Source organism: Humulus lupulus, chromosome 3 (genome assembly GCF_963169125.1).
Source record: "Humulus lupulus chromosome 3, drHumLupu1.1, whole genome shotgun sequence".
Classification (NCBI taxonomy): Eukaryota; Viridiplantae; Streptophyta; class Magnoliopsida; order Rosales; family Cannabaceae; genus Humulus; species Humulus lupulus.
In genome coordinates, this window is record NC_084795.1 from 188,744,213 (window position 1) to 188,756,869 (window position 12,657).

At 37.4% G+C, this 12,657-nt stretch overlaps 1 protein-coding gene across 1 annotated transcript; it reads right to left on the bottom strand.

The window, feature by feature from the left end:
• Positions 1 to 7,307: 7,307 nt before the first annotated feature.
• Positions 7,308 to 12,071, bottom strand: LOC133825275 (uncharacterized). Its single transcript, XM_062258240.1, has 5 exons — positions 10,731 to 12,071; positions 9,694 to 10,405; positions 9,221 to 9,531; positions 7,800 to 9,170; positions 7,308 to 7,658 (listed from the first exon to the last, which is right to left on the bottom strand). The coding sequence occupies exons 1-5, from the start codon at positions 12,069 to 12,071 to the stop codon at positions 7,308 to 7,310; spliced, it is 4,086 nt and encodes a 1,361-aa protein (XP_062114224.1).
• Between the last annotated feature and the right edge of the window lie 586 nt (positions 12,072 to 12,657).

Sequence of the window (12,657 nt, forward strand, 5' to 3'; positions counted from 1 at the left end):
TAATTTCTTAACATTGTTTCCAATGAATAAGATATTTTCTACATAAAATACCAGGAATACCACTATTTTATTTGCCTTCAGTTGGTAAACACAAGGCGCATCAATATTTTGTTCAAAGCCATAGATTTTGATTATTTCATCAAACCTAAGGTTCCAGGAATGAGAAGCTTGTTGAAGTTCATAAATGGACCTATTCAACTTGCAAACTTTTCCTTATTTTCCAGCTACTTCAAATCCTTCTGGTTGATCCATATAAATGACTTCATCAAGCTTCCCATTAAGAAAATCTATCTTGACGTCCATTTTCCAGATGGCATAGTCAAGAGTGGCTGCTATGGATAGGAGGATGCGAATGGACTTGAGCATGGCTACTGGATTAAAAGTTTTCACCTAGTCCACACCTTATCTTTGGGGTATAGCCCTTTGCCACTAATTGAGCTGTATAAGTTTCAATCTATCAACACCTCATTTCTTCTTGTAGATCCACTTGCACCCAATGGCCCTAAAGTCACTTGGTGCTTCCACAAGATCCCAGATGGAATTTGAGTACATGGACTCCATTTCCTGTTTCATGGCTTCAAGCCATAGTTCCTTTTTAGGGCTAGCCATTGCCTATTTGAAAGAAAATGGATCATCTTCACTAGTGTCATGAATCACCATATTGGTCACACTATCCAAACCATAGCGAACTGGGTTCCTAGAAACCCTCCCACTACGATGAGGCTCCGTGGCTGTTTGCTCAGGAACAATGGTATTTTATTCATTTAAATTGACTTGCGTCGGTTGGACATGAAGAGTGGGAATTTTATCATCAACTTGCGTTGATGATGATGGAACACTGGTTGGAGTCAATTCTTCAACCATCTCCTCTAAAACTACTTTGTTGTGTAGTTTGAAGTTTTGGACATATTCATTTTCCAGAAAAGTACCATTCGTAGAAGTAAACACTTTCTTTTTCTGAATGACTACAGAAAAGTCAACCTCAAGTGCCTTTAGGATAGCCAACAAACATGCAGACTTCGGTTCGCAGTTCTAGATTTCCTTCCTTTTTCCTCAGGACATAGGCGGGACACCCCCAGATTCTATAATGACGTAAACTAGGTTCACGACCAGTCCTGCGTTCTAAAGGTGTTTTGGGGATTGATTTGGACGGCACAACATTTAGAATGTCGTTTACAGTTTCAATTGCATGTCCCTTGAACAAAGTTGGCAGAGTTGAGTAGCTAAGCATGAATCTAACCATTTCCAATAAATTTCTGTTCCGGTGTTCTGCTACACCATTTTGTTGCGGAGTACCCGGGACAGTAAGTTGTGATAAAATCTTAAGTCCAGTTAAATGATCTTGGAATTGCATATCCAAATATTCTCCACCCCTATCAGATCACAAGATCTTTAACGTTTTACGTAATTGGTTCTGAGCCATTGCTAGGAATTCCTGAAACTTTGAAAATGTTTCTGATTTCCTATGCATTAGGTAAAGACATGAGTATCTAGAGTAATCGTCAATGAAAGTGAAGAAATACTCAAAACCACCCCTGGCTTGTACATTCAAAGGTCCACAAACATCTGAATGAAAAAGTCCAAGTGGTTCTTTGGCCCGATCACCCTTTGCAAAGAATGGATGCTTGGTCAGTATTCCTTCTAGACAAGATTCACAAACAGGTAATTCACCTAATGTTAGTTTACTCAAGGGCCCGTCCTTTGTAAGTCTTTGAATTCTATCATAGCCAATGTGACCTAGTGTCAAGTGCCATAAATACGTCATGTTATCTTTATCAGTCTTTTGATGTTTATTGTTCCTAGGTTTAGCTACTTTGAATGAATCATTATTAAGAGCGAGGGGCTCGTTAAGTTGCAGAATATAAACCCTGTTTTTCAAACAAGCAATACACAATTGTGATCCATTGAAAGAAATAGATATATTAGAACTTGTAAAAGTCATAACAAATTGTTATAATTGCAACATGGAAACTGAAATTAAATTTTTACTAAAATCCAGAATAAAAAATACATCTTTTAAAATTAAATATTTATTTCTGAACTTTAGGCAAGCCCTTCTTCTAGCTTGGATCGCAACGAACTCTCATTTCCCAACTCTAAGCTTTAAGCCTCCTTCGTTCATTTCCTCCCACGATTCAAGAAGTTGTAAAGAGTTACAAACATGGTTGATAGATCCAGAATCAATAATCCAAATAGATTTATCATTCTCTAAATCACATGTTTCTAAGATAAATGAACTATAATCATTACCTTTATTTTTCACTGCTAAAAGCTTGGGGCAATCCTGTTACCAATGCCCCTTCTCATTGCAGTGAAAGCACTTACCTTTTCCTTTCTTATTTTTCTTTTTCTTTGCCTTAGGCGTCTGTGCATTGGGTTGTCCACAGATGCCTTTGTAGCCATTGCAGGCCTGGGGTTGGTGTTTTGTCCACCTTTCTTCTTGTTTCCAGCTTTGAAGATGAAGCTAGGTTAGCTTCAGCCTTAGCTGGATTAGCAACAACAATAGTCTTCTTTTTTCCTCCCTTACTTGGTCCACACATGATTGACTTGAAATTTTGAAGCTCGTTCATGAGCCACGTCAGACCATAGTTGAGTTTATTCATCACATAGTTGGTAGCGAACGTTAGGAAAGCTGGAGAGAGGCTATTGGGGATTAAGCCGACTTGAGTCTCCTCATTTGGATCTTCTGGGGTTTCTTGAGTCATGACGAACTTTGAGTTGTCATAAATCAACACTATGTTGATGTTCTGCTTCCACTTAAGGAAGTTTTCTCCACTGAGTTTCTCCATAGAAAGTGTAACGCCCTAAACTCCAAGGACCGTTACGGTGTGCCTTGTAAACAATGCTAAACTCGCTAATCGAGTCATTTGGCCAAAATCGTGTAACTAAGTATGATTAGCGGTTTAGGGGTTAAATTTTTTGGTTAAGATATAACGTCTCACTAGAACGTTTACTGTATACATTGGGATCCAAAAAATATAATTTAAATGTCTATTACAAGAAAATATTTACAACCAGCTGATCTAAGCGGCAAATCAGGGTTTAACCCTAGTTCCTCTTCAAACCTTGGTCGTGGTGGTCGAGCGGCTGCATATGTACACATCATCACCTAAGCTCTCCAACTCAAGGATGGTCCAGCTTTCTTTTGCCTTTACCTGCACCACATAGCACCCGTGAGCCGAAGCCCAGCAAGAAAACTCAATATGCTCATGAACAGTCATATCATGACATCAAATCATAAGGCACACGCCTAGCAGATATAGCCCCATTCAAGCAGGCAAATGAGTTCACGTAATGTTGAGTATAACATATCAACCGACAATCATAATAATCATCCAGGGCTTTTAGCCTCAGATAGAAGAGTGACAGTTGTAATAGTCACTAAGGTGGGTTCCGTTCCCAATAGCCATGTGACGATAAAGTCACCGGGGCTCTATAGATAAGTGATAATTTCACTAGCTTAAACAAGATAGGTGCTCGATGAACTAGCCACCAATATAACCTATCGCATGACCATAGAGTCACAACTGTGGGATTCCGCTCCATAGCCATGTGACAAGTAGTTACCTAGGCCTTTGGCCCTGGCTCTGAGTAACTAGCCTAGACTAGTAAAGCGCTTATAATGTTCATCGACCTTAGGGTCGGTCCAGTATCAATGCTCCCAGAGTCATTCAACGCTGATATCGATTAGATCTAATCTTTTATCAGCCCTGCGTTCAGGACACTTATGCCGTTTCTGACTCTCAGGTCAGTAATACACGACCAGTGCCGACCCTGACTAGTCAGTGCCATACACAAGTAAGCAATACTACCAAACATGTATCATATGTCAAATATCCGAATACAGGGCATTCATCATGCTTACTTAACAATTGCTAGCATAATTAGGATCATGCATAAACATAAAAGCTCGAGCTCTGAACAATCTCATACTCAATATTCATAGCATGCCCTAATCACATGTTCCTCGCGCAACACATGCATCACATTTAATTACTGGACATGCCTCAACAATAACCATGCATGTCACATTTAAACATCCAACATGCATCAAGAATAACCATGCATGTCATATATACACAGGGTGAAGTTTTCTTACCTTTGGTCTAAGCACAGGTTACCAATAAACGAGCCACAAGCACGATCCTTACTCCAAGCCTCTAGTGATAACCTAGTCACAACCATAAATGGTGATCCATTAAGTTCAAGTTCTAAAACCAATCCCGGAGCCAAAACCTAACCTCCAAGACATCCAATCCCACTAAATCGGGTAGTAGGAATAATCCCGAGGCCTAAGGTTTGAGTTCCCAAGCTTAAAACATCATTTCGGCCATAAATACCCTCAAGCGCCACGGCCCTAACTCCCAAGCACCGCGACCTGCCTCCAAATAGAGGCAGAACCCTTCTCTGCCTGAGCCTAGCACAGCGGCACTCAATCTTGTGCCGCGGCCCTAACAGCCCACCAGCAACCTTCACCTTCTTCATCGAGCCTGGGCGGCGGCGCCCAAGAACAGGGCCACGACCCAACCACGAACCAGACATTTTTCCTCATTTTATCCATTTAAAAACCTTCCACAAACCTACCCAAACATCCCCAAATCCCAAAATCAAAGTTCCCAAATATCCCCATGATCCAAAACCCACAAAACCCAAGCTTCAATTCAATCAAAAACTCATCAAAACACAAAATCCAATTCAAGCTTAAAAACTTTAAAAACTTAGAACTTAAAACTTGAATTACCTGCGATTGGGTTGTTTCCAACTAAATCCTTCGGTTAATTAGCTTCTAATCTTCCCCTAGGATCGCTATGCCTTGATCCTCACTTGAATCCGAGTCCTAGAACTCAAGTTACCTTTGAAAATGCGATCGGGAGACGAAAATGGAACTTAGAGGGAGAGAAAACTTCCTGAACGTTCTTTTTATTCCTTTAAAGGTTACTTCAAGCTTAAGTAGCCTCAAACAAATCCTAACACTCGGGGTCCCAAAAACACTCCCGAGGGAAAAATAGTCAAAACCTCCAGAATTTCCCTCTGATCTTACAAACTCCCAATTTATCACCAAATATTGATTCCCATTACCCCATAACCTTGTAATGCTCTAAATACCCCTTGACTCACTCCGAGTCAAGAATAAATCCCTTTGTGACTTTCCCACTAGCTTACCTCCTAGGATCGTCTTGTGCTGAGTAACCCTAGCATAAGCAAATAATAATAAATCATCACATACATATCACATATATGCCAAATATGCCCGAAATGGCCAAAATATGAAAATCACCCAATTACTCAGAAATAAGTTCATATGCATATTTAATACACCTAAACATGCATATTATAATTTACTCACATGATAAATCAATTATGACCCTCCCGACCTCCTAATCAAGGTCCTAAACCTTATTAGGAAATTTGGAGCATAACAAAAAGTTGAGAAAGGATGGGAGTAGACACAACCATAATAATATACGTATTATCAATAAAATAGAAAACAATCACATTTGCTCAATAAAAATTATTTTCACTCTAATTTCAAGAAATAACACAACATATACCATAAATATGTAAGATATGGAAAAAATACCAAAATAATCATATCTTTATTTTTTTAGGTTTTTAACTATTCTATGACATTCATGTCCCGGTTGGCGAGAGTAAAAAAAATATCATTAGTTAAATAGAGTTGTAAACTCATTTAATAATGGACACCATTATTAACAACTTACTATTTGATCAAAATAAGAAAACAAAATTTCTTATTTTATGAGCTAGATCCACGGTTTCGATAATCATAGATTTTGTCCTAGTAGTCACCGTAGGGGTGAATCTAGTAGAATTTGACCTGTAATTTATCATCTTTCCAAATCTAACCTTGTCAAAAGAACTAATGAACACCTTCCGTAGGGGGACGAATCGAAGCGTCTCGAGACCCCATTAAGCTATTGACCTTGTTAAGCTAACGGTGGATATCGAATATAATTATTAAAATAAACTCATTATTTATTTAAAAATAGTATTTTTATTATTAATTTTCAAAAATTAATGACTATGACTCCAAAAAACTGTAAAATTTATTTAAAAAAAAAAACCAAAGTCCTATAATTTTTTATTAATTCTAAATTTTCACATTGAAACAAATACAATTAAATTAGAGTTAATTTGTTGCTAATCAATATTTAGGTTTAACTATAATAATGAACCTATACAATTAAGTCCAACTCAAGAAAATAGACCTTAACAATTGGGCTTCTATGGAGGAGGGCTGGGTCCAGTACCAAGGCCCCCAAACTTCCATACAAGGTCCAAAAGACTGGAATTTAAACCTTCATTTTATTAATTGTTATTAATTGTTTAGGCCCACTATAGTCATGCCACACAAATGGGTTTTCACAAGTAGAATCACCCACAAGAGAGGAATGTAAACTTTACATTTTCTAATGGGTCCAAATAAAACCTATCATTTTATGAATGTTTTAATTAGAAAAATCTATATATTAAGCAAACATATGAGCCAATATATGCATCTAAGCCCAATTGGAAATATACCACATATAGTGCAAATAGACATGTTACTATATGAGCAAGTCTATGAATTTATGCAAAAAATACCCCAATTTATTTCATTTGTAAAAATACATCAATTAATTTTATAGAATTTATCCAAAATTCGAATTAATTAAATTTTTGCAAAAATTAAGTCAATTTAAATGAAATTTATCAACAATTAACAAAAGTTAATTTAAATTTCATTTATTAACAAATAACTTAGTTTGGGTAATTTTGAAAAATATTAATTTAATTTAAATAGGATTTATGAACAATTATAAAAAGTTAATTTAAATCCCATTTATTAAAAAAAATATTTTATTAATTGGCTTGAAAAAATGATATTTTTCTAAATTTAACCAATTTTAAAATTTAAAACAAATATCTTTAATTGTTTTTCAAAAAATATCTTGTGTTGTTAAAACTATGAGCAAATATCTTAACCATTTATTAAAAATAAAAATATTAAAAGTTATAACAATCCCAAAATATCTTAACAGTTAAACAAATTCAAATATCCATAAAAATATCTAGTCAACAAATTGTCAAATTTCAAATAATTTAAATATTAAAATCTATAGAATAATCAAATATTAATATTTTTAAATAAAAGATATCAAAAATAACAATTAGTTTTGTAAAAAAAATATCTTAAATATCTGATAACTTAATTGTAATATATATTTTTTTTTATGGAAACGGAATTTATTGAAACTCAACAAACCAGTTACAAAACAGGCTCAATCCGAGCACCCAAACAGAAGCTAAATCTGGACAAACTGCTCAACAAATGCTAAGTCATTTTTCTTTACTTTCAGTTTAGGAAGCCTAACCAATATAGCTTTCAAATAAAACTTGATCAAATGATCTACATTCCCTACTGTCATAGAGCAAGATCTAAACATACACATATTACGGTTCCAACAAATCAAGTAAACAGAAGCAGCCAGTGCAGCAGCTGCCAATTTTTGCTTCAGGACTTTAGGCTTCCCAACCATCCAAGAGATCCACTCCTCATACCTACTCGGCCAAATATCCACTCCCAGCCAAGCAGCCACATTTGCTCTAACTTGTTGAGAAAATTGACAATAAAAAAACAGGTGGGAATGGGATTCCTGCTACATTTCACAAATCGGACACAGTAAGGAAGCTATACTCAACTGACAGTGAGTTAGCTTGTCTTGGGTGGGAAGGTGCCCCAGAGTAGCTTGCCACAATATAAATCTATGCTTAGGCATAGCTATAGTACACCAGACCACATTAGCATAATGCACTCTATCCTTATTAAGCATCTGAAAATAAAGTTTTCTCAGATTAACCTTACTATTCTTAGCTGCCTCCTCCAGATTTTTATAAGAAAAAACTGATCTCAGATTGGTAAGTTTTCTCCAGTACCAGCTGGCATCCTGCTTCATCTTATACTCCCAAAAATTCTGCCCTTTAAGATAGATGGAATCCACCCATTTCACCCAAAGGATGTCTTGTTTAGAGGATAGAGCCCAAACAAATTTAGCTAGTAACACTTTATTCCATTTGGACCCTTCCTTAAACCCAATACCGCTCAGACTCTTAGGCAGGCAGACTTGCTCCCAAGCAGTGAGATACATTTTACTTCTGTTTCTACTACTGTCATTAGTCCCCCAGAGAAAGATTCTGCATAAATGGTCTATCTCCTTAACAAAACTCTTGGGAAGGAGGAATATACTCATCCAGAAAGATCTACTACCCAATAGAACAGAATTAAAAAGTTGAGCCCGCCCAGCAAATGAAAGATGACGACTAGACCGAGTGTGAAGCTTCAGGTGAATCTTTTTGATAATAGCAGCACAGTCGCCAGCCTTCCATTTAGTAGTCCGAAGAGGAACTCCAAGATACTTTAGAGGAAAAGACCCTTCAACGAATTGGAGCCTATTCAATATCTGTTTAGTCTCTGTCTCAGCCAAACCCCCAAAATACACCTGAGATTTATCCAAGTTGGCTGAAAGACCAGAAGCCAAACTAAAGGTAGTAAAACACTCTTTTATAATCTGAACTGAATTGTTAACTCCCTTACAAAATATCACCAGATCATCAGCAAAGCAGAGGTTAACTAATTTCAGATTCTTACACTTCGGATGAAATCTGAACTTCTTGTTTAGAGAAGCTTGAATGAGTACCCGAGTAAAGTACTCCATGACTAGAAGAAATAACAAAGGAGATACAGGGTCTCCTTGTCTAAGACCTTTTTTACCTCTAAAGCTCCCTTGAATCCTACCATACATCAAAATAGAGTAAGAAGTACCCTTCAAACATATCATCACCCACCTAATAAATTTGTTGGGAAAACATAAAGTAGTGAGAATATCCTCCAAAAATTGCCAATCTATCGTGTCATAAGCTTTGCTAAGGTCTATCTTCATCACACATCTAGGAGAGATGTTTTTCCTCTTGTAACCTTTTATAATATCCTGAAGAATAAGAATATTATGCGCCAACAGTCTGTCCTTAACAAAAGCTCCTTGATTTTGATTAACTAGAATAGGAAGAGCCTTAGTCAATCTACCACATAGCATTTTAGAAATGCATTTATAGAGAGTATTACAACAAGCTATGGGTCTATACTCCACTGCCTTAGTGGGGGTGTCTATCTTCGGAATCAGAGAAATTGTTGCACTATTAATCTCATCAGGCAGCAGACCATGATAAAAAAATCCAATATGGCATCAAAAATTTCTTCTCCCACATCCTTCCACATAGCTTTGAAAAAACTCGATCCATAACCATCAGGACCCGGGCTTTTAATAGGATTAATACTGAACAAAGCAGCTTCCACTTCCTTCTTGGTGAAAGGTTTTATCAAACTCAGCTGCTGATCCAAAGACAAGATGTTACCATGACTAAAACAAGTCCTCTGAATAGGAACCGAAGCTGTGCTCTTACTACCCATAATGCTACGAAAGTGATTCACAAAATGAGCCACTACATCCTCAAACTTCTCATTTAACTGACCTGCCTCATTAATAAAAGAAGTAATACGATTTGTAGCCCTCCTCTGTTTTAAACAAGCGTGAAAGTAGGCCGTATTATCATCACCATATCAAAGCTAGTTAATTTTATTTTTCTGTCGAAGGTAGCTATCATAGAACCTAGATTGGCTAGAGAAATTCTCACAAGCTAATCTTTCCTCTCTTTGAAGAACAGCTGAATGAGGATCCTGTTGGAGTTGATTTTGGGCAGCTTGGTAGTTCTTCTTAGCTACTGTATAGTTATGCACAACATCACCTATAGTCCTTCTGTTAAACTTGCGAAGGACATGCTTGAGTCTCATCAATTTCCTCATTATTCTCTCTAAGCCATGAACCTTAATTGGTTTACTCCAGCTCTGCAACACTATCTCTCTAAAGTCTTCATGGTTAGTCCACATATTAAAAAATCTAAACGGTTTAATACCAAAGTTCAGGGTTGCTCCAGGTTTAATGATGCAAAAACAATGGTCAGAAAGCATTTCCCAATTTACATAGGCTTCAGCTTGAGGGAATAAGTCCAACCAGGCTTCATTTTTAAATATTCGATCCAATTTAGAATAGATTCTTGCCTCATTAGCTTGCTTATATGTCCAAGTGTAATGTGAACCACTAGTGCGCATCTCATCAACCAACCCTAGAGATCTCCATCTTTGAGCATCCACCATTTCCAGAGCAGTAACATCACGACCACCAAGCCGATCATTAAACTCAAAAACAGCATTAAAGTCTCCAGCCACAAGCCAAGGATTGGCTGGAAAAGACAGACCAGCAAGATCAAGCCAAAGCTGCAATCTCTCCTTAATCGAGTTCCTTCCATAAACAAAAGTTACACAAAACTTTTTATTAGACCCCACTTCCTGAACATAGACATGAATTAATTGATCACTTTCTTTCAAAACCTCAACAGAAACACTATGACCCTGCTAAACCAGAAGAATTCTTCCTTCAGTAGCTGCCCCTGTGTAATAATTCCAGCCACTGAAATGAGTAGTCATCATCTCCTCAATTTTTTTACCACGCAACTTGGTTTCTAAAAACGCTCCTAAACCAATTTTATTCATATAGCAAAAAGTACTCAGGGACTTCTGCTTCTCCCTTTTATTAATACCCCGGACATTCCAGCTAAGAATGTTGTGATTCTCCATTAAACACATATGTTGTAGACAGTCCCAAGTTTGTAACCTCCATTATCTTATCTTGTAGGGCACTATAAGAGTTCTTCAATTTATTCTGAGTATTTGGAGCCAAACTCTTGACACCCCCCACCCGTTTAGGAGTGATCCAATCCGAATGAAGCCTCTCTCTTGATTCACTGCTTGCCTTAGCTTCAGTCTGCTTTGAAACTTTTGAGTCTAATCCCTTAACTTTGCCAGGAGGCTCTGATATAGCATGGGACTCAGATTTCTCTTTAGCATCTACTTTCCTTTTATCATCTGCAATAACCTCACTAGCTAAAGCTGTAATCTCAGCTAAGGAGTTCAGTTCAGTGGGTTTTTGCTTAGACCTTTCATCAACATTTCTAACTTTCTTCCTCCAGACCTCACCTTGTTTCCTGTTACACAAAGTCTCAGTATGACCATATACCCTACATCTTTTACATTGAGTTGGCAGCCATTCAAACTCCAGTAATTGTTCCATCAGCTGTCCTCTCTCATTTAAAAATTGAATGGATTGAGGAACCTCCTCTGTTATTTCAACCTCCACTAACACCCTAGCAAATTGCATCATGGATCGATCTTTTGTAACTTTATCTACTAATATAAGATTCCCAATGGTACTCACTAGGGCACTCAAACACTTAGTACCCCAGTATTGCAGCCCAAGACCCGGTAGTCTAACCCAAACATGAACATATCTCACTGACCTTAGAGTATCTAGATCAGCAGACCATGGTTTTACGATAACTGGTTTCCTATCGAAATGGAGAACCCCAGCTTCCAACACCAAATCTTTGGTAGCTTCATCCCTAAATTTTACAAGTGTATATCCAGCATTCAATCGTGTAATCCTTTCAATACCCAGCTTACCCCAAATCCTCTTAATGAAACCCTCAAACACAGTAAAGGGAGGATTAGCTCCAAGAACCATACATACCACAGCTGAGTTCCAAAAGGATGTTTCAACTTCGATCTCCTCCAAATCAACTTGAGCAATCCTTTGACTCTCTCGAATGAGGGGTTCTTCAAAATTTAGCCTAGCTCCTCCTTGATTCGGTAACAATGCCCAAAACTGAGCCCATTTATCTTTGGCCTGGCTTTGAAAATCACTTTCGACATCAGCTTGATCACTCCATTTCACACCATTCCTCTTTACTCCAGACATTCCCTCATCAGAATCCAACGGCCCATTACCCCCGAATTCTGGGAAATCCACCAAAGTATCCTTGAATACCTCTTCCACCACAACCGGCACTTCTTCATCTAAACCAGTCATCTCTCCCTCACAAGCTTCTTGAGCCAACAGGGATTCATTCACCTTAGAGCTAGTAGCAGGCTTCTGGTTGATCTTCTTGCGTCTCGCCATGGAGATACCAGAGAGAAACCTCACGCCTTTGTTATTCTTTTAATTTGTTTAGTTTTTACTTCAATTTAATTGTAATTTTTTAATATATTAAAAGATTTAAATTTAATTAGTTAACCTATTTTTAAATTTGAATTTGAATCTTTGTGGAAAACATCTAATTTTTAAATGATAAAATAAATATGATATTTTTGGGTTTGTTATAAAAAATAAATTTAATATTTTATTATCTTTAATTTTAAAAAAATTATGGGGTACTGTTCACCGTTGCGGCCTGTACAAGGGAGGCACGCGCGCAAGAGAATCTGGCTGCCGAGGGTGCGCACGCGGAGGGTCTGCTGCTACGCGCAGAGGCGCGTCGTGCACCCAGTTGTTGCGCGCGTGCGGCAGGGGTGACGGGCGAAGATGCGCGTGCACGGGTGCGCACATCAACCAAAAAAATTTCAAAAAACATTTTTGTGTAATTTTTCAACCAAAAATATTTTCTAAATAATTTTTACAATGTTTTACACCAAATAGATTAAGAGAGAAGGATTTATTCATTCCTGATTTCAACTCTCACTTAGCATTCCTTTTATACACTCAATTA